This window comes from Felis catus, chromosome D1, assembly GCF_018350175.1.
Source record: "Felis catus isolate Fca126 chromosome D1, F.catus_Fca126_mat1.0, whole genome shotgun sequence".
NCBI lineage: Eukaryota > Metazoa > Chordata > Mammalia > Carnivora > Felidae > Felis > Felis catus.
The window spans coordinates 60,755,518-60,777,969 of NC_058377.1; the positions used below are offsets into that span (position 1 = coordinate 60,755,518).

The window sequence follows — 22,452 nt, forward strand, 5'->3', positions numbered from 1 at the left end:
TGATCATTGCCATCTGTTACTTACATATAGCCTCAGAAGAGTATATTTACAGAGGGTGTCTTCATGAAAGCAAACACACATTTGAGCTTTCAGCTCCAACAATAGGTAGCATCTGAAATGAAACTTACTATTTTGTAGATGAGGTCCTGGGTAAGTTTTCTTCTCCTTCCTTTATTCTTTCCTGTATTGACTTAACTCTTGTGATCTAGTCTCCTTAATGTACTGGAAAGTCTTGCTAAGAGCTTCACTAAGCCAATATGGTGGTGCTCTGAATACCTTAAATTTTCTTCTCTTTGGCTTCTCAGAAACTGGTGATTTTCCTCTTAGTCCTAGTCATTGGCTGGAATCCTGTTGGTCCTTCATGAACATTTGGAACCATGAAGTCTCCAACTACCTGATTTGGAGAATATACTCCTACAGCTGTGTTATACCTACACAACTTTACCTCCTTAGTTATTGAAACATATTGGCTCCAAATCTTAGTTTGTGACACCTCTTGTTAATACCTGTTGTATTTATTGGTCAGTGGATCTTATCCCTGGCTATTTATTTTTAAATAAATAAATCTCTGGCTACTCATTTTTAAATCTCTAGCTACTATTGCTATCTAGTCTCAACTTTTATTCCTGCTCTCACAAGTTACTGAGATTCCAACACATATTACATCTGAGGCTGCTCAGTTTGGGTTAATTCACAAAATAGGCACATGTCTTTGGTCTTGTCATTTAATGTTAATATTAAGGTTAATGGAATTAGATAATCTCCATTATTGTTTTTTTTTAATTTTTTTTAGTGTTTATTTTTGAGAGAGAGAGAGAGAGAGAGAGAGAGACAGAGCATGAGCGGGGGAGGGGCAGAGAGAGAGGGAGACACAGAATCCAAAGCAGGCTCCAGGCTCTGAGCTGTCAGCACAGAGCCTGACGCAGGGCTCGAACTCACAAACTGTGAGATCATGACCTGAGCCGAAGTCGGATGCCCAACCAACTGAGCCACCCAGGCGCCCCTATTGTTTTCTTATTCCACGCAATTGCAGCTTTAAAAAAAATCACAGAAATAAGCTTGTGGGCATTACTTAATATCCTAAATATTTGAGAGATTATGGAAAGGGCCCTATGCAGAAATTTTAAGTATGTAATATAGGCATTATGGAATAGTTACTATCCTGATTATAAGATGATTCATGTTTCATAATAATTTGACCCAAAAGTGTATTAAGTGAAATGAAATAAATTTCTCAGTTCTCTGGCATCATTCAAAAAAAATCCTTTTATCAGATAATTTATGACAAACATTTTAAAGGTTATATTTAAAGGTCTATATGGAAGATAGAGAAATTACTAGAAAAACAATCTCCTGGAGCGCCTGGGTGGCTCAATTGGTTAAGCGTCCGACTCTTGCTCTCTGCTCAGGTCATGATCTCATGGTTCATGGGTTCAAGGCCCCTGTCGGGCTCCACACTGACAATAGAGCTTGCTTGGAATTCTCTCTCTCTCTCTCTCTCTGTCTCTCAAAATAAATAAATAAGCCTAAAAAGAGAAAAAGAAAAAAGATTCCCTGATGGCTGGAATCATCAATACAAATTTTAGCAGATTTAATTTAAATAAAATAAATACTCAAGAAGGTTAATATTTCCATTGTCAGGAAAGTAGCAGCAGTAGGGTTCAAGAAGACATATTATTTTTATTTTCAAAGTCTCTTCTAAGAAGAGACTTATAAATGAAATGCCTTCATTTATAACATTTTAGAGTAATGTGGAATCCCAGAATTATTGAATTGGAATGTACCTTAGAGATATTTTAATTTCTGTCATATAATAACATTAATTTTATCACATGTTCTTCTACTTGCCTAAAAGCAACTGCTTAATTTTATTAGTCTTATTCCTGTTAAGATGAATTGAAGAGATGGCTGTTTAAAAAAAAAAAAAAGAATAGTCAGAAATTATAAAGTTTAGAATCAGCCAGGAGAAGAGAAAACTAAGGGTAAACACATGGTTGTGTTCAAATGGTTGAAATGTTATTATATTTGAGAACTACATTTGATCTGTGTGCCATACAGAAGATACACCTGTATCTTCTGAAAACTAGAGGGAATTTATAAGATGCTCCTTTAAGAAGTACTTTAATGCATGGGATGATCCAGAAACAGTGCAGGAATGAGCTTCCAGTACTACTTGTCAAAACAGTCACTTTACTAAGCAAAAATACTGAAAATTCATTCAGTCATTCAGAAAAAAAAAATATTTCCCATGTACCTTGGATGAGAAACAGGAAATTAAATGCTAAGTGTAATGATGTCTCTGATCCTGAAAACACTTAGTTGACAAGGGAACGCAGACAAGTAAAATGGAATTAGAGTGTAAAGAGTAAATCTAGAATGCTATGAGAGCACATAAAGACAACAAACTCATTGTGAGGAATAAGGAATTGTTTCCAGTAAATAATGATGTCTAGATGGAGATCTGAATTCTAAGTAGAGGTATCAAGAAATGGATTTAGGTGTGTGTGTGGTGTGTGATGGTTGATTTTATGTGTCAACTTGATTGGGCCACCCCATATATCTGATTAAACGTTATTTCTGGGTATGTCTGTGAAGGGATAATGTTTGAGTCAGTCAGTAGATTGAGTATAGCAGATTACCCTTCCCACTGTGGGTGGGCCTCATTCAGTTAGTTGAAGGCCTGAATAGTATGAAAAAGCAGAGGAAGGAGGAGTTCTTTCTCTCTGCCTGACTGCTGAGCTGGGACATGGGTCTTCTGCCCTTGGGCTGGGATTTACACCATCGGTGCTTCTAGTTTTCAGGAGCCTTCAGACTTGGATTGGTACTACACCATTGGCTTTCCAGGATCTCCAGCTTACAAATGGCAGACTGTGGGATTTCTTAGCCTCCATAATTGTGTGAACCAATTCTTCATAATAAATCCCTACCTTCCTACCTACCTACCTGCCATCTCCTATTTGTTCTGTTTCTTTGGAGTATGAAAGAGGAGGGAAATTATAATGGAAGAAAAATTCTGGAATCATAGGACTTAGAATATTTTTTTTCAAGTTTTCATTAAAATTTTTTTTAATGTTTATTTATTTTTGAGAGAGAGCACGAGAGAGCAAGCATGAGCAGGGCAGAGCATGAGAGAGGCAGAGCATGAGACAGAGACAGAATCTGAAGAAGGCTCCAGTCTCTGAGCTGTCAGCACAGAGCCCGATGTGAGGCTTGAACTCACAGACTGTGAGTTCATGAACCTGAGCCTAATGGGATGCTTAACTGACTGAGCCACTCAGGCACCCCTCAAGTTTTTGTTTAAATTCCAGTTAGTAAACATACAGTGTACTATTAGTTTCAGGTGTACGATATAGTGATTCAACACTTCCACACATCACACAGTGCTTCTCACAACAAAGGCACTCCTTAATCCCCATCACCTATTTAACTCATCCCCCGACCCTCTACCCCTCTGGTAATCATTATTTTGTTATCTACAGTTAAGAGTCTGTTTCTTGGTTTTCCTTTATTTTGTTCCCTATGTCTGTTTGTTTTGTTTTTTAAATTCCACATATGAGTGAAATCATATGGTATTTGTCTTTCTCTGACTGACTTATTTCACTTAGCATAATACCTTCTAGCTCCATTCATTTTATTGCAAATGTCAAGATTTCATTCTTTTTTTATGGCTGTGTAATATTCCATTGTATATACATTCCACATCTTTGGCCATTCATCAGTCGATGGACCTTTGGACTCTTTCCATAATTTGGCTTTTGTTCATAATGTGCTATAAACATTAGGGTGCATATATCCCTTCGAATCAGTATTTTTGTATCCCTTGGGTAAATATCTAGTAGTGCAATTGCTGGATTGTTGGTAGTTCTATTTTTAACTTTTTGAGGCACCTCCATACTGTTTTCCAGAGTGGCTGCACCAGTTTGCATCCCCATCAACCTTTTAAGAGGGTTCCCCTTTCTCTGAATCCTTAATTTAGAATGTTTGATGCTATTTTCTCATTGGTAAATTGGAGGTAATATAGTTACTTTGAAAGTAGTTAAGATCTATCATTTATAAAATCCCAAAATGTGTCAGGCTTTACATGAATTTTGTGCTTTATGTAGATTATCTTAATTAATTTAAAAATCAATTTGCTTATAATATCCTAATTTTTCATCCCAGGAATGTAACAATTAGAGAGATAAACAAATTATAATATTTCACACAGTGGAAAAGCTAGGATTTGAATTCCATGTATGTAAATTTAAAATTGGTTACAATTCTACTATGCTACATATCAATTCTTCTTGATGTGGTGAAATTTATAGAATAACATTAAAAAATAAACTTTTGTTACATATGCATGTAAATTACTAAAATTTCAAATATTCATGGGGTTTTTCCTCTTTCCATAGACGTACACTGTCATTGTTCCTTGGTTCTAAACACTACTATAAATGCATATGTATTAGGGCATCAAACACTTGATATTTGATAAATTTGTTTTTTCACTTCCTGATTTTTGTTGCTTTATTTAAAACTTATTTCCTTATCAACAGCGAGGGGAAATGGAAAGCTATTATTTTCTTACATGCTAAATTATTAAGACCACTGGTAAAATGAATCATGCATGTTGGCTAATGATGCCTCCTGGAATCATGGATTTGAGCTATGGATACTTCTATTAGTGCTGCTCATTTTCATAGCCACTGCTGACCTATTTAACCTAAGTTAATTGACTTCACATGCATCTCTTCATTTTCAATCTGGCTTGAATGTCTTAATCTCTTTAAGAATATTACAGTCTGTTATTCTGAATGGACCAGCATCATCCCTACTACAAGAAAAAGAACTAAAATTTCAAGCCTTACTAATAACGAATCACTATTATTTTTGGACAAAGTATTTACTTCTTTGAAATTCAACATTGGATTTGGGCATATGACTCTAGATATGCCATATTCTGTGTTTTTGCTTAAAGAAATTATATTGTACTTACTTTTTATGGCAGAATTCTACATTGATGACTCATTCAGTTTGGGGGCTATTCAGACTCCCTGTGTCTAGCACTATGAACAATACATTTTAGATATTTTATCTTATCTAAGGAATCCCAGCCAGATTTTAAACTGACCACATGCTCTGGATTTTTGTATTTTCAAAATTTTGCTGTTTATGAATTTTTTCAGAATTGAGTTTCAAGGGGTACCTGGGTGGCTCAGTCAGTTCAGCATCCAACTCTTGGTTTTGGCTCAGGTTGGTTTTGGTGCTTACAAAGCAGAGTCTGCTTGAAACTTTCTCTCTCTCAAAATAAATAAATAAACTTGAAAAAAAAAGAATTGAGATTCAGTAAATTGTGAATAATTTCTAATTTTTATTTCTAAGCTTTGCTGAAAACTCTATGAGAATAGGACCTTTCCAGTAGTAGATTCTTAAATCAAAAGCAATTCCCAGCATCTTATGTTTACATGGTTGTTCTTATAATTTAATTTTATAAATGCTTCCTTTAATGAAGCCAAATTTCTTATTGCAGAATGAGCCCACATAAATCATCTAACATTAATACATATCCACAGTCTCTCTGATGCATCTGTACTTACATCAAGTGAAGACAATGAGGAAGAGACAAGGCTCTGAGGTCTCATTCACCTCTGAAGGAAGGGTATCTGTGAGAAACCCATTCTCAGGAGAGTTGTTTACCCCTCAGAAAAATCTATTTATTCATAAGGGATCTTTCTGGCTAATTGTTTTTGCTTCAGAGACACTCTGCATGCCTAAATCTACTTGCTCTCCCTTGTGGTTTAATGTAGTGCAATTGCTGAGGTTGTTTTCTTTTTTGACTTGCTATGATTAATATTGAAATATATGCCAAGAAAATATAAATATTGAAGAAACATGGAAAGTGTATGAACATAGTTTTCACACCTGCTTTAGGAAGGAGACCACTGAAATCATTTGATATACTCTGGTATTGTAGACCCAGTTATTCCACATTGAGAAGATTTAAAGATTATTTTCTCCCCCCACCACCTCCTACAGGGATCAAAGCAAATGAATGTTATATTGAAGATAATAAACAACAGAGATATATATAGTTGGACCTTGTGGTCAGTTAAACATCAGACTTAGGCTTAGGTCATGATCTCATGGTTCATGAGTTTAAGCCCTGCATGGGGCTCTGTGCTGATAGCACAGAGCCTGGAGCCTGCTTCGGATTCTGTGTCTCCCTCTCTTTCTGCCCTTCCTCTTCTAGCTCTCTTTCTCTCTCAAAAATAAATTAAAAACATAAAAAAAATTGAAAATTTTATTTTCTCCATATCTGTGGACATTAATGCATAGAAAAAGGAAGGAAAAAAATCTAATTTATACAGTGGTTTCCTATAGAGAAGACAGAAAGACTGAACTTGAGGAAACATATCAAGGAGGACTTTCACCTTTTCTGTAAAATCTTTTATTAATAAGAGCATATTTATTATTTATTGTATAACTAAAATATAATTTAAAAGGCTTTTAAAAAGTTTTTTTCTTCTTCTGATTTTCTTATGGAAAACAGAGGGAGGAGAAAGGGATAAGATTGGACACCTGAAACCTAAAAGGAAAATGTGGTTTAATTTAAGAATTTTAGTGTCCTATGGGTGCCTGGGTGGCTCAGTCAGTTAAATGTCTGACTCTTGATTTCAGTTCAGGTCATGATCTCATGGTTTGTGGGATTGAGCCCTGCGTTGGGCTGTGTGCTGACAGCATGGAGTCTACTTGGGATGCTTTTTCTCCCTCTCTCTCTCTGACCCTCTCCGGTACTCTCTCTCTCAAAAATAAATAAATACATATTTTTTAAAAAGAACTTTAGTGTCCTGAACAAAGTCTAAAAGTGGAGATGAAGAGATGTTTTCTTGTTAGAATAGAAGAAATACAGATTCATTGGATGCAAGAGCAAATGGTAAGTGAGGAATTAAGGACGGTTTACTAGTTTTTGTCTTTGGCACCTGGGAAAATTTTTTTTAGTTATATATAGTAGTTGGTTCTGGGAAGCCATTCATGGAGGAAAAAAGTGGCTAAAATTATTCTTAGTCAAGTTGGGCCTTATGCAAACTGGGATAAATTCCAGAGACTGTGATCTCAGGTTCCAAAATAGCCCTTTGCCTATGCAATTTGAATTGTTCAGATGGACTATTTGATAGTCCAATATGTTCAGTTCAATTCAACAACTATCACTGAGTATCTGCTATGTGAAAGGTATTCTGCTAGGTATTATAGAAGCTTCAAGGCTTTTTTTACTTAGGGAATTTATAGACTTGTGGCAGCCATTTTATATTAATATTAATATATATTTATATTTCTAGTATTTCCATTTGTATGCCAAAAGTACATAAAGGCAAAAAAGATACTGGCAAAGTACTATAAAAGGTGAAATACAGGCAGGCAAGATCAAGTACCATTGGGCAATCATGAAAAATTTAATGACGAAGCTATTTAAAGATGAGCCTTGACATACCAGTAGAATTTCAAAGTGGAGGGTGGGTGTCAAGATTGAAGTAGAGTCAACAGTGAAGCTCAAGTCAACAGTGAACAGCTTTAGGAAAGTTGCATGTACATGAAGAAACAGCTGACTGCTTTTCTTAGACTGTGAGTATGTGAAAAGAGAGAGAGAGAGATAGATTAAATTTTAAAGGAAAGTTGAATCCAAATTTTGGAGGACTATATCAGAGATAGGAGCAGTTGCTTCATTTAGTTGGTGTATGAGAAGTGAACATGAAAGAGATACTTATTGTTTTGTTATTAAATTTTACTTGTGCTGTATATTTAGAAAATTAATTCAAAGGGAATGATGTGTGGTTTTAGGTGGAAACATCAGAGATACAGGAAGTCAGTTATCTATAGGAATAGGGTAACTGAGGGGTAGTGAGAATCTGAATCAATATTTTGGTGGTAGAAAAGATAAGATTGCCTTAGGTAGAACTAACAGCATTGTGGAGATATTTGAATTGGATGGCATCTAGTTCCACCCATCTCTAAAATTTCATGAGTTATAACTCCAATTTATGATCAATTTTCACTGACTTTGAAATGGGTCTTTATGGGCCAGTAATTGTTAAATATGAGTTCCCTTGGAACATACCAGTTTGAGCACAGATTTTTGAATCTGCTTTGTTTTCACACTATAAATGATGGGATTCATTACAGGGGGAATGAGCAAGTAAATATTAGCAATCAGTGTGGGCACATATGGTGGAGAATGTTTTCCAAATCTGTGAACAAAAGACAGGCTGATTAAAGGGATGTAGAATATGGCCACAGCCGTGATATGAGAAATGCAGGTGCTGAAGGCCTTTTTCCTCTCCTCTGGGGATGCAATGTTGAGAACTGAGCGAATTATCAGGACATAGGAAATCAGGATAAAAATAGAGTCCACTCCAGCAGTAGAGATAATTGCAGTGAGTCCAAACGCACTGTTGATCTTTGTGTCTGAACATGAGAGCTTCATTACATCAGGATGGAAACAGTAGGAATGATGGAGCACATGACTGCGGCAGAATGATAGACGCTTGAGAAGAAGGACTAGTGGTATCAGAATGACAGTTCCCCTGGTAACGACTGCCAAACCAATCTGTGCAATCCTTTCATGAGTTAGAATGGTAGCGTATCTCAAGGGGTTGGAAATGGCCACAAAACGATCAAAAGCCATAGCCAGGAGCACTGAAGATTCCATGAAAGTGAAGAGGTGAATGAAGAACATCTGTGATAAGCAGGCATTAAAGCTGATCTCCCTGGCATTGAGCCAGAATATTCCTAGTACTGTCACCAGTGTAGAGATGCATAAGCCAATGTCAGTGGTGGACAACATGGAGAGGAAATAGTACATGGGCTCATGGAGGCTTGGCTCAGTGAGGACTACGAACAGGATCAGGGTATTCCCAGAAAGAGCAGTTAAATAGAGGCAGCAGAAGGGGATGGAAATCCAGGCATGGGCCCATTCAAGTCCAGGCACCCCAGTCAAGAGGAAAGTAGGGAAAGTAGAATTATGGAAAACTGGCATTATGGTTTGCAGGAGCTGAATTATCTTGTAATATCTTGATTTTCTAAATTTAGAATTTAAAAATTACTTTTTGTTAAAGTTTAATACACAAAAACTTAGTAAAGTGCACAAAACTTTAAAGTACAGCTCAATAAAGTTTGGCATCTATATGGACTCATATAAATCCTTTCAAGATCAACTGATAGACTATTACCAGCAACCCAGAAGTCTTCCTAATGCCTCATCCTAATCAATCTCTTCTCCTATTGTAACCATTATTCTGACTTCTCTTACCATAATTAATTTTCCCTCTTCTTGATCTTTATATAAATAGAATCATACAGTATATACTACTTGCCTCTGGCTTCTTTCACTCAATATTATATCTGTGAGATTTGTCAGTGGAATGAGATAGTTAATTAAGTTCAATTTAATTTCATACCTAGCTATGAAATTGGTGTTTGGTGTGTATCACTTACTACCCTGGACTCTGATTAATATTTTTTTGTTACATTTTTTATCCTTCAACTGGATTATAAGCTTATACTTATTAATATGGTCTCATGAAAATAAGAGGTTATTTTTAGCTAATCTTTGCTTAGTAGAATTCTTTGCTCATAGGAGATATTCAATATGTTTTTTGCTAATTTCTGTTTTATTTGCCCTTTCTGAAATACTCTAACCATGAGTAGATCCTGGCCTAAGAAAATAATTGGTTCCTTTTTGCCTTGGAATTTTAGAATTATTAAATTCGGATTCCAAGTGAAAATTTATTTTGACTTAGCAGAGAACATCAGGGACAACCCAGGAATCTACTTTAGATAAGGCCAGTTCATCCTATCTCATGACATATGTTTATTAGAGGGAACTAGAGGGAAGATGCTTCAGGTCCCGTGGATCTGAAGTGTGATACTCTTTTTACTTTGTAAACTAAAATACTGCCTTGTTTACCATTATGGAACCTGCCTCTATTGTGGTAAAAATCAATAAGGAAATTGATAATCTTCTTTTGTAGCATTTATACACTGCTGTTTCACCTGGCCTATAGGGTTATTTGGATATAGATTATATGACTGATAAGACCATGTTCCAGATGATGTTCTAAGTATTTTACATAGATTACTTCATTTGAGCCTTTCAAAAGCCTAAGAGAGAAGTATTTTTTATTTATTACAGATGCATAAAGTGAAATTTAGAAGTTTGGACAAATAGCTGAAAGCCACAAAATCTGAAAGAACAAACGTTGGGAATCATAGAAAATAAGAATTTAGAAATTGTGCTATTAACAACTGCACTACATTTTCCAATGATAATAATAATGGTACCAATAATAATGATATAAGGCAAATGTGCTAGAGATATCTATGTCTGCAAATCTCCTAATTATTTATCATCTTTATGGTTCAGAGTTGAAACAATTATTTCAGGATTGCTTAAGTATTATATGATTGTAAATAAACTAATGAGACTTGATTTTAGCAGATTGTAATTTCTTAAGCATATTGTTGGATGCTATAATTTAAATTAATCCACTGGATACTATAAGTTAAATTAACCCACGGTGTATATATTATAAAAATGAATTTATTGCTCAAAATATATTTTAAATCTCTTTAGGATATCTATTATTCCTTTAGAATCCATCCATAATAATTTCCATTAAGAATGCCCATTTTTATACAATTTTATCATTAACATTTTTTTAATGTTTATTTTTGAGAGAGAGAGAAAGAGAGAGAGAGAGAGGGGGAGAGAGAGAGAGGCACTGAGCGTGAGTCGGGGAGGGGCAGAGAGAGAGACACACAGAATCTGAAGCAGGCTCCAGGCTTGGAGCTGTCAGCACAAAACCCATATACCATGAGATCCTCACCTGAGCCGAAGTCAGATGTTTAATCAACTGAGCCACCCAGGCGCCCCAATGCAATTTTATCATTTAAGTGACTATATAATTTACTTATGGATATAGATAAAAATTAGTTTGACTCTTTTAATAAACATGTTACCTACTTCTACATACTTTGAATTCCATAGGCAATCTATGAACAATGTTTTTATTCATTTATTTTCCTAATTGCATACTTATCTTTATCCTAGGCTAACTTCCTAAATATTAGATCCATGTATCTTACTCTGTAATTTTTCTGCTTCAGTACCTCAAAGTCCACTTGAGCACAAGATGACTGCATCTGAATTAGTCCCCAGAACCCCTACAACTTGTATGTTCTATTTTCCTCAGTTTGATAATAGCTCATGGTAGCTTGATGTGCCAGGCTGCCTGATCCAGAAATCTGAATGTATTTCCACCTCCCATCTGTTGATCATCAATTTCTGTCGGTACTGCAACTGTTTGTAATTCATACAGCATATTGCTCTCACAATTTTGTTTCTAAGAATTACAGTAGACTTTATTTTATTTTATTTTATTTTTTTTTAATTTTTTTTTTCAACGTTTATTTATTTTTTTGGGACAGAGAGAGACAGAGCATGAATGGGGGAGGGGCAGAGAGAGAGGGAGACACAGAATCGGAAACAGGCTCCAGGCTCTGAGCCATCAGCCCAGAGCCCGACACGGGGCTCGAACTCCCGGACCGCGAGATCGTGACCTGGCTGAAGTCGGACGCCCAACCGACTGCGCCACCCAGGCGCCCCATACAATAGACTTTAATTATAAAATAATTTTAGCTAGTACTGTCTGAAACAGTCTCCCCCAGTTTTCTATTACATTTTCAAGGAAGATAAAGGATGAAAGGAACAGACCAAAGAAGTACTAATGCTAAAACTGATATCCTACATCTGAGATATTTTGAGGGTGATTAACTCCTAACTAAGGAATATGAGATCAGTTAAGTCAAAATATAGGATAGCACTTGGGTAATCAAAGAAAGGGTAAAATTCCTCTGTTCTTTTAGGAAGAAGAATTGAAGTCTGATCTTCTAGATTAGTAGTCATTGCATATAAAGAAAGGTCTGGAGTTATATCCTGCTGCAGAGGAAAATCAGTTACCATCACACGATGGTCTGCCAAAACAATGAATAGCAACATAATCTCCCTGGAAAGACAAAATGCTGTTCCTATGATTGAAAATGTTGTAGATTCAATTAATTAAATTAATTTATGTATTCATTCACAGAAAACTATTTAAAAGAGTCCTTCATTGTATCTTACCGAATTTAGAAGCGGTGTCTGTGGAATGTTACAAAGTTAACCACCTACATGGAGAGGAAGAAGTGCCTGCATGCTATGAACATGCTGACCTGAGAGGCACACTGGTCTTCATGTCCCGGGCCTGGGCTGAAACATGTACTAGGTGAAAGGTTGGAAGATTAATGAGAGAATAGTCCTAATATTCTTAGTGAGAAGAGAAATTAATATTGAGCCAGATTCTTTGCCCCACATAGCTCTACCTGTCATTGCTTTAATTGAATAGCACCATGAATAGGCTGTGACTAACATTCCTAGATTTTTTGTGAGAAGATTTTGGTTTTGGAGTGAAGGTTCCCCTAGACAGACATAACAGGACCAGTGTGTGAATCCAGGTCTGTCTGGCTCTCTAGATATGCTCATTTCACTGTGCCATACTGCTTCTGGTGTTCAGACAAAATGAAAAAGAAACAAATCAGATTGCTGAAGACTGAATGGAATGAATGTGCTACAGTAGGCATAAACCAATTAGAAACAGAAGTAAAACAATGGTAAGGATGTGCCAGTGATTTTGGTTATTATATGTGTCAGGAAATATATACATAGAAGAAGCACAGCTTTGCTATGATTAGCTAAATAGTTGAAAACAAAATGTCTTTATGGAATTTGGAATTTTTGAGTAGGTATCAGGTTCATGGAAGTGAACTAAAGAATGGAGAGCAAGTATAATCGTTGGCTCCAAGGGTTTGGAGACCAGAGACCTGTGGTAGGTGGAGAGAGTCTTACCTTTCAAGATGTGGAGAATTACAGAGGATACAATACCAGAGACTAAATGAATTGTTGTCTTTAACTTCCCTTCCAAGAAACTCTTCCTTGGGTTTAAGCTAAATTACTCATGATGGAGCTTAAAGTCATCAGATACATTTTATTATAGAGACAACTAAGTAGTGGTGCTGATCTGAGACCAGCTGCTTGACTTGGCCTTTAGATAGGGAGGAGAGCTTCTTTTATCCTTACTTAGAGTGGGGTATATGAAGGTCACCTATTTACCTCTCCGTATGGAAAATTTTTACAAAGGACTTTGATGGTGTAGCCATTTACCCAACTGGGATAAATACACCCTTGGGGGATTTCTGTGTTAGTTTACTGTGCTTCACCTCTCTGCCCCAAGTTATTTAGCTAGCACCAGGAAATGCGGATGCTCTGACAAGAGAAAAAGGACCAAAATAAATAAATAAATAAATAAAATAAACATACTGACACAATAACTCTGTGTTTATGTGTTTTAATTAAAAATGATATTGAACATGAATACAGCATTTAAGATGAGGATCCAATATTTCTTCTTGATTTTTATTCTATTTGTTTCTTGTAAATAATGAATTACACAGATTTTTTTGTACAACTAAGTGGAATAACAAATATTTTGAAAGTATTTCCAGGTAATAGCATAGTGCCAAGTACATAGTACATATAAATGAAATATTTGTTGAAATGAGCAAATGGATTCCTACAATTCAGAAGCAAACAGTAAAATAGAATTACAATGTTAAGGGATTCCATGCGGGTTACACTTTCAATAGAAGAAGAAAGATTTGTCAGCATAGCCAGTCAAATGGAAGCAACTCCTAGAAAAAAATAGATTGGTTCTTCTTCAGGGATTATGTTAATTAACATTCGTATAGTGATTAATTTTTGCAAGTAATTTTAGGTACCTTATCTTATTTTGTATTAGTCACCCAGGCTAAAACAAACATTTTTAATTTACCTAACATATACTGATAAACAGTACTTAACACAAAATCAGTGGTCAGTAATGTTTGTCAAATTAATTTATCGCTCACTCTTGAAGATCTATTTCAAGTCTAGAAAAGAGAACCATATAAATAAGCAAAATAGAAGCCATTTTATTAAAGTCTATTTGGTTGATGATTAGGCTAATTAGCTAATAAAGTTGGTTAAATGTAGGAGTCATAAAAGTAATTTTAACCTACACTGATCATTTTATTTTAACTTGAGACATATATGTAATTTATTCATCATTGTTTGATATAGAGTTAGGGTCTTTCAATGTAGTTCTGCAAATTGCAATTTTATATTATCTTCCTTTGTAAACCATATCTTTAATAAGCTGTATACAATTTCCATTATAATAATTATGATGACTGAAGGAAAAGCAAGTAGCCTACAGTGTACTTACTGGGGGCAATTAGGATTTGCTAACTAGAGAGTGATCTATGAGTGTTCAACTGGCTGCTAGCATTAGTCAGTATGTTTTACAGAGGGAATACATATGGCAAGTTTATTCAGTAGAACTTGCATGGGAATCTTTTTTTAATTAAGTTTTATGGTATATAAAGAGCTGTATATATTTACTGTATACAATTTGATGAATTTGGGAATACATATACAACTGTGAAAGGCCATAAATGTATTCCTCCCACCCCCTTTTGTATTATTTTATGTGTGTGTGTGGTAAAACACTTATCATAATACCTATCCTCTTAGCAAGTTTTCAGTATACAATACAATATTATGATATACAGAACAACAGGTATGTGAAAAGATGCTCAACATTAATAATCATCACGGAAATGGAAATCAAAACCACAATGAGATATCACCTCACATTTCTTAGGATGCCTATCATTGAAAAAAAAGAACAGCAACAAAAAACAAATACTGGTGAATATATGGAGAGAAGGGAACACAGCATTGATGGGAATTTAAATTGGCACAGTCTTATAGAAAACAGTATGGAGGTTTCTTGGGGTGCCTGGATAGCTCAGTAGGTTGAGTGTCCGACTCTTGATTTCAGTTCAGGTCATGATCCCAGGGTCATGGGATCAAGCCCCTTGTTGGGTCTGTGATGACAGCATGGAGCCTGCTTGGGATTCTCTCTCTCTCTCTCTCTCTCTCTCTCTCTCTCTCTCTCTGCTTCTCCTCTGCTCACACTCTTGCTCTCTTTCTCTCTCTCAAATAAATAAACATTTTATATATATATATATATATATATATATATATATATATATATATATATATATATATGAAAAAGGAAACAGTATGAAGGTTTCTCAAAAAATTTAAAGGAAGCATTAGATGCCCCTGGAGAAGAGCTTGGTCAAGTATTTTCAAAGTAAAACTTTTAATCATAAAACATACAGTTAATGGGGCACCTAGGTGGCTCAGTTGATTAAGCATCTGACTTGATTTTGGCTCAGGTCATAATCTCACAGTTCCTGGGATCCAGCCCCACGTTGGTCTCTGTGCTGAGCCTGCTTGGGATTCTCTCCCTTTGCTCCCCCATGTGCACATGCTTGCACAGGAGCACACATTCTCATGCTCAAAATAAATAAATAAACATTAAAAAAAAAGAGCACTGGGTGTTATATGTAAGGGATGAATCACTAAATTCTATTCCTGAAATCATTATTACACTATATGTTAACTAACTTGGATGTAATTTAAAAAATGATAATGAATTAAAAATAAATAAAACAATAAAACAAAAAAACAGAAACAACAACAAAAAAGAAACATAGAGTTAAGTTGCTACAGACATTTTGTGGTTGGTTTTGCATATTTTCTTCAATTCTTATAAATTGTCCCAGGCTAGAAATTACGTTTTTTTAAGGTTTAATGGTATATAGCATTATTTGTTATTAGTAACAAAGCATCTAGTATTATATTGAATTCATAAAACAGTAATTGTCAGAATAAGTAATTCTTTAATATAATAAATATGAAAATTTTATGGAGAATCTAAATGTAGACATGAGAGACATTTTATTGTTTCTATGTCTAACACAGATTTTTAATCTTGATTATTTTTTAATCATTGCTTCAGAATATCTGAATCTGTCTCTGCTGGCCTGCAGGAAAGATATGACATGCTAATAATATATGTGTTTATACTTTATAAATTTACGTAACTCTCTTGCTATTCATCTAATCAGTGATTTTGTAATCCCTGGTACTTTTGCCTTGAGGAGTTTTGCTAATGGGAAATTTTCAAATTGAAATTTTCTTCTGTTTAATCAATCATTTAATTCTTAGGATTCTGACCACTGCCTTAAAGACATTTGTCTTTAATCAAATGTTCTTAATGTAATCTATTGGATAAAAAACAGGTATATGAGTGGTGTTGAGCAATTTTTTGGTGAAATATTTCCCCTTTTCTGATAGACCCAAACATAGAAGTGGGCCCAATCTGCTGGTCCTGTAGATGTGAACCTGATTGATCACTACTAGAGACTTAGATACCTGACCTAAGAAGGGTCAATCAGATGTTTTTCTCATAAGCATTTTTAACATTGTATTTCAGAATAATTTCTGTGTTATAGAAAAGCTGCAAAAACAATAGTAAAATTTTCATATGTCCTTCACCCTGATACTTCATTTCCTGAGTATTTGTAACTTCAAGGGAAGCCTGTGAAGACTGAGAAATGGCAGGTTTTTAAACTTCTCCTGAGCAGCCCATAGCTTCTCTGGCTTCTTTGTCTTGGGTTTGGTTGTTTGGCTCCTCCTTGTATTGCCCTACATACTTTCTTAATTTGATAGATGTGCTTATTATTAAGTGTGCTCTTCACGTCTCTGATTATCTCAGTAGTCCTAGTTCTGAGCTTTTAATCCATCTTCACATTCCATGGAGGTCGTATTTCCATGAGCTGTTTTCAGCTGTTGATTGAATATGGCAGGGAAACTAAGACAGGCCCATTCCTAGAAGGCACAGGATTCCTCTGACAGATGACTTTGACTTGAGGATACCTAATGGCCTTGACTAACTCTGTTTAGAACTGCATGGCAGTCTGGGATGATTCTTTCCACCAAAACTTTTTTTCCTTATTTTTCTGTTTAACTCAAGGTGAAGCTTACATTAAAGTATGACAGTTCTTCCAGCTTCCTTCTTGTCCATTCTTGACTTCTTCTTGAAATGTTCCCTAGCCCCTTGTTGGCTGTTTGTCTATTTTGCTCCAGGGATGTCATGCTCTATTAACCATCCCCACAACTGCTTTCACTTTGAACTCTATTGCGTGTTCTTTGGATCTTGTTGGTTTTTATGATAATTGCAGCCCTCTGGTTTTTGGTGATTATCTGGCCTCTGTTATGTCCAGACCTCATCATATACATGGATATTAATGAGCCTGTCTCAGTGACCTTATCTCCTGTTGTTCCTGGTCAGCAGAAAAGAGCTACTTCTCAACTTCTTAGTGATGCTGGTTTCATTTTCACAGCTCATTCCTAATGAACTTAGTGAATAGTGTGTCCTCTAGGCCTCTCATGGAACACACCCTAGGGCAGATCTTCTGATCTTATATAATCTATCCATCCTGGTGTGCTCACTTTTCTCAGCCACTATTCTATTGCTTAAAGAATTGTTCATAAAAGAAGTAGAATCAGGAAATCAACATAGATTAAAAGAAAAAGAGGAAGGAATATGGTATTTTGGGGTGGGAAGTAGCAGAATTCAACTTGAAGTTAACCTGTTGCATTTGAAGAATGGTAAGAATACAAGTCTAGTTAGAAAACCTAGCTAATTGGGGTGTCTGGGTGGCTCAGTCAGTTAAGCGTCCAACTCTTGGTTTCAGCTCAGGTCATGATCTTGTGGGTCATGAGATTGAGCCCCACATCAGGCTCCACACTGACAGCATGGATCCTGCTTGGGATTCTCTCTCTCCCTCTCTCTCTGCACCTCCCCCACTCATTCTCTCTCTCTCTCTCTCTCTCTCTCTCTCTCTCTCAAAATAAATAAATAAACTTTTAAAAAAAGGAAAACCTGGCTAATGAAGTAGATAAGCAAGCATGTTTTACTACAAGTCTAAGAGACTTTATCCATCCTTCTGAAGGAAACATTTTGATTCCATTTTTTCCATAATTGATCAGATGACAGTTTCCTGGATGGATAAATTAAAGAGAGAATAAAAGGCAAGGGACACAACAGATGTGCATGAATGAAAGAATCAGGACATATACAGTGTATGGAAAAACATAATGAAAAAAATCATGCCTTCACACGCACAGAGCTTTTTTTTTTTTCTTGCCATCCTCTTTTATTTTCTCTTGTGACCTATAGGATGAACTATTCAGATCCTTAAGACTCCCCATGATAATCTTTTTTCAGTGGTTTCCCCTTGAGCTACAAACTATTAGAATGTTAATTTAGTGAATTTACCTCAATCCCACTCAATATACTAAGCCAAGTACTAGTTTATTCCCTTTAATGAATTATACTAAGTAACATGCATATGTAGTATGCCAGACATTTTGTAGATCAACAATATAACTCAACCTAAATAAAATTATGCAAATATTTTCTTGCACCTTATAAAGTTCCCTAAATATATCAAAAGCATTTCCCTTTTGCCATTATCTTGTTCACTTTCTTAACTCTAGATATCCTCCAGAGATAGGCTCAATCACAGCAAACTTGGCAATACTGTGGCCCTTTGAGCATCTCACATATAAGTCCCTCAACCTAATATTCCCAGGTGTTCTATCTTTCTGAAGCTCCAGTCAGCTAACAGACATATAGAATTACCAGAGCAAAAGTCCCCCATACATTCAGGAAGCACACCCAAATTTCTAAACTAAATCTACAAATCAATTCCTTTATAGAATAGTATTGTTCAAGCAAAAGATGTTCTTTAAGCAACTAATACAAATCCTACAATCTAAAGTCACTCAATAGAATCCAATGGGTAGAGAAAACAGAACAAAAAAAGAGGTAAAGTTTTGTATATTCTTCAATGCTGTGTCCAGATAGGACCTATGAATTTAAAACTCAGAAGAGTATTCTTTCATGAGGAGTAAAATGGTGATGCAGTACTTCTCACCTTCTTCTAGTTTCTTCCAAAATATACGTCTCCTCTATTTACCTTTGGAAACATTTTCAGCTTAGATGGCAACACAAACAAAAGGTATAATTTTGCCTTATCAAGTTAGTACATTATATATGTTTATGTCACTGCTTCACACACTAGACTTTAAGCTTCTTGAGTGCAGAGAATATGTTCTTTTGAATTTTTGATTTCTATTGCTTCTCACAAAGCCAAACATAAAGTAGGATCCCAGTTGCTTGTGTGCTGGCAAATTGAATCTCTGAAAACTAAGAAGTCCTCATTTGTAGTGTTTTTCAGTTCCCAGGTATAAATGGTTTTTTCAAGCTGCCAATAGGACATGGTGGAACACAGAGTTGAGATGAGATGTACAGCATGGCTGCCTGTAAGCTGATGTGCGCTGGCTCCACGTGTGCTGGCCCTTTTTTTTTTTTTTTTCAGGCTTGTATTATCCAGAGGAAAAGTTATCTGATGTTGTCCGTGACTCCATACAGGCCGTAACAGTTCAGAGAAAGTGACAAGTTCTAAATACAAGTCTAAATAATACAGCTTAACAATACAGCTGTATCCCAGTGTTTGTGGGCTACATGAAACATCCCTCCTATTGATTACTTTTACAACTGCAATAAAATTGATGTGACTCCACTTTCCTCTTCATTTTTGTACCATTTTATACAACTGACTTTTAAGCTTCTGCCTGTCTCTTAAATTGATATGGTTACCATAAGTTCTTTTTTAGGAACAAAATATTTTAGGTACGGCCATGTATAGCTGTTTATAGGCTGAACATCATAAATTATTTATCTCAATTCTTTGGTTGGTTAAGATAGCCATAGTAGGTCCTTTGTGGCATTTGTGAAGCCTCTGAAATTTTATGGAAAATCTGAATGTGTTTATATGTGATTTTTCTGTGGAGAAGTCTTCATCCATTTCATTAAACTCCAAAGGGACTGTTATGCTTTAAAAGGTTAAGAAACTCTGCCTCAAACTATTTCTAGTTCTCCAAAGTTCCCATTTCCTGTAATGAATTAGCAAATGCCCCTAATCCTTGAAGCTGTGCTATTGGCTGTCCAATACTAAATATTGATCTCTGGCTTACATGGCATGACATATCTATTCTAATCTTTTGAACTATTAACTATGAATGAAGAAAACAAACTATAGTCTAAGAAAGACAACACAACTTTCTTTTAAGGCATGATATATAAACATGAAGATTCTTACTTTTTCAGTTCTTACTTTTGATCTTATAATATTTTTCCTAGATGCTTTTGGCAGAGTGTTAATACACTAGTGAAGAGCATGGCATCTAAGACGCAGAAAGCCTGGATTCAAATCTCAACCCTCAGCCATGTCAGATGTCTGGCCTTTGATGGCCTAAATGTCTTTAGGCCTCACTTTCTTCATCTCTAAAATGTAATTAATATTGTATAGTTCACTGAGCTCTTTGAAGAGTAAATGGAATATGTCTTAAAAGCTGTTAGTAGAACACATAGTATAAAGTAGTCACTAAATGTTAATTACTCTGAGTATTTTCTTATTTCATTATCAATGATTTTCATGTTTCCCTTTTGGACTATAAAATTCTTGGGATGTGACATATTTATGACTGAAAACACAAAGCCACTCTCTAAATATTTGTTGATTAAGGAATAAAATGACAAAAAAAATCTGATAGACAGTAACTTACCAGGACAACTTTTCTACAGTGAAAGTCACTTTTTTCAGGTTTTTCTCAAACAAACAGCTCTGTTTGTTTTGCAAGGAGAAGACTGAGTATAGCTTTGCGAATCTGTTTTGTTTTTACACTATAGATGATGGGGTTGAGCACTGGAGGAAAAAGCAGGTATATATTAGCCATCATCGAATGGACCACTTTGGGGGCTGATGGACCATAGCGATGCACCAAGGATAGGCTCATCATGGGGATGTAGAAAATAGCGACCGCTCCAATGTGGGACACACAAGTGCTGAAGACCTTATGGCGTTCTTCAGGGGAGGCAATACGGACCACACAGCGAATGATCAAGATATATGACAGGATAATGCATGGTGTATCTACTCCTGTGGTCAGGATGAGATCAATTAATCCACAGATGCTGTTGGCCTGAGTATCTGAACATGCTAATTTAATCACATCTGGGTGGTAGCAGTAGGAGTGGGAAAGGACATTTTCTCTACAGAAATAGAGAGGCTTAAGGAGCAAAAGTAGTGGTACTATTAATACTACACTACGTATAATCATTAACAAGCTCATCTGAATTATTCTGGAATTAGTGAGAATAGTAGTATACCTCAGAGGATCACAGATGGCCACATAGCGGTCAAAAGCCATAGCCACCAGCACCCCAGATTCTATGAATGTAAATCCATGAAGAAAAAACATCTGGATAATGCAGGTATCTAGATTGACTTCTGTTGCATCAAACCAGAGGATACCTAATGTTGTTGACATTGTAGAAATGGCCAACCCCAAGTCAGCAGTTGAAAGCATAGAGAGGAAATAGTACATGGGTTCATGGAGACTCTGCTGGGTGATGATGACAAACAGGATCATGCTGTTCCCAGAGAGGGCAATGGCATAGAGACAGCAGAAGGGGATAGAAATCCACGCATGGACAGACTCTAGGCCAGGAATTCCAGTCAATAAGAAGGTTGGAAATTTAGATGTCAAGTTACTTAAGATCTGCATGTTTTCCTGGATTCATAGCATGCTGTCCTCACAATGCTCACATCCTATAGGAATAATAAATTACATTGTCACACAAAAATTTCTAGATAAATTTTCTTCTGCTTAAGGAGAGCTATATAGGTCATAGATAAATTATCACTGAGAAAACTCTAAATCAAACTCTATTTTAAGTATATATACTCTTAAATTCAAGGAAAATATGTCTAATTTATGATGATAATTATTTGCTATACTGACAGAATTTTAGTTCATAAGATTCTATGGATGGATAATTACTATATAATAGATAATATAATTCAATGTATTCCATTTTGAATAGGTTGTATATTAAATGACTAAGAGAAACCCACCTAAAGATATCCGTGGCTCTCCAGTGCCCACATGGGTATCAATTTCCAGGCAAAGTCTCCAGATTTTTGCTGATAATATCCAGTTGGAAGTTATCATTATATAAGTGCCATTTCAATCCAACAGTGTGGGTGAACAACCTCAGAGGGTAGATTTACAAAAGAAAACCAATGAAGACCAACTCCATAGAAGTTACTGGAAAGGACTATATACACTAAAGCAAGGCTAGACGCTTTACAGGAACCATTAAAACCAAGAGAGATGATGATATGACTGGGTGTTACATGAACAACAATGTCAAAGTGCTTAAGTGGTCAAATCTTCTAAGGATTAAAAATTTCAAATGCACCCAAGGAGCATAGTGACCCTAGAAAAAACAGTTGAGTCTAGGGATGACAGCTGAGAAGCTGCTACAGTGTCTTGAATGAATGGAAAAATGAGTA

The 22,452-nt window shown here is 35.7% G+C and overlaps 3 protein-coding genes across 3 annotated transcripts in view; 1 reads left to right on the plus strand and 2 right to left on the minus strand.

Moving 5' to 3' along the window:
• The window catches only part of LOC101081161 (olfactory receptor 51H1-like), a 309,613-nt gene that overhangs the window by 145,414 nt on the left and 141,747 nt on the right, over positions 1-22,452 (plus strand). The gene's annotated exons all lie outside the window — the stretch shown is intronic.
• On the minus strand, positions 8,069-9,013 carry LOC101101079 (olfactory receptor 51F2-like). The gene has a single exon (XM_019811924.3). The coding sequence runs from the start codon at positions 9,011-9,013 to the stop codon at positions 8,069-8,071; it is 945 nt and encodes a 314-aa protein (XP_019667483.2).
• LOC101101334 (olfactory receptor 51F1-like) lies at positions 20,705-21,682 on the minus strand. Its single transcript, XM_011286670.2, is given in 1 exon segment — positions 20,705-21,682. A coding segment is annotated over 1 exon segment (978 nt).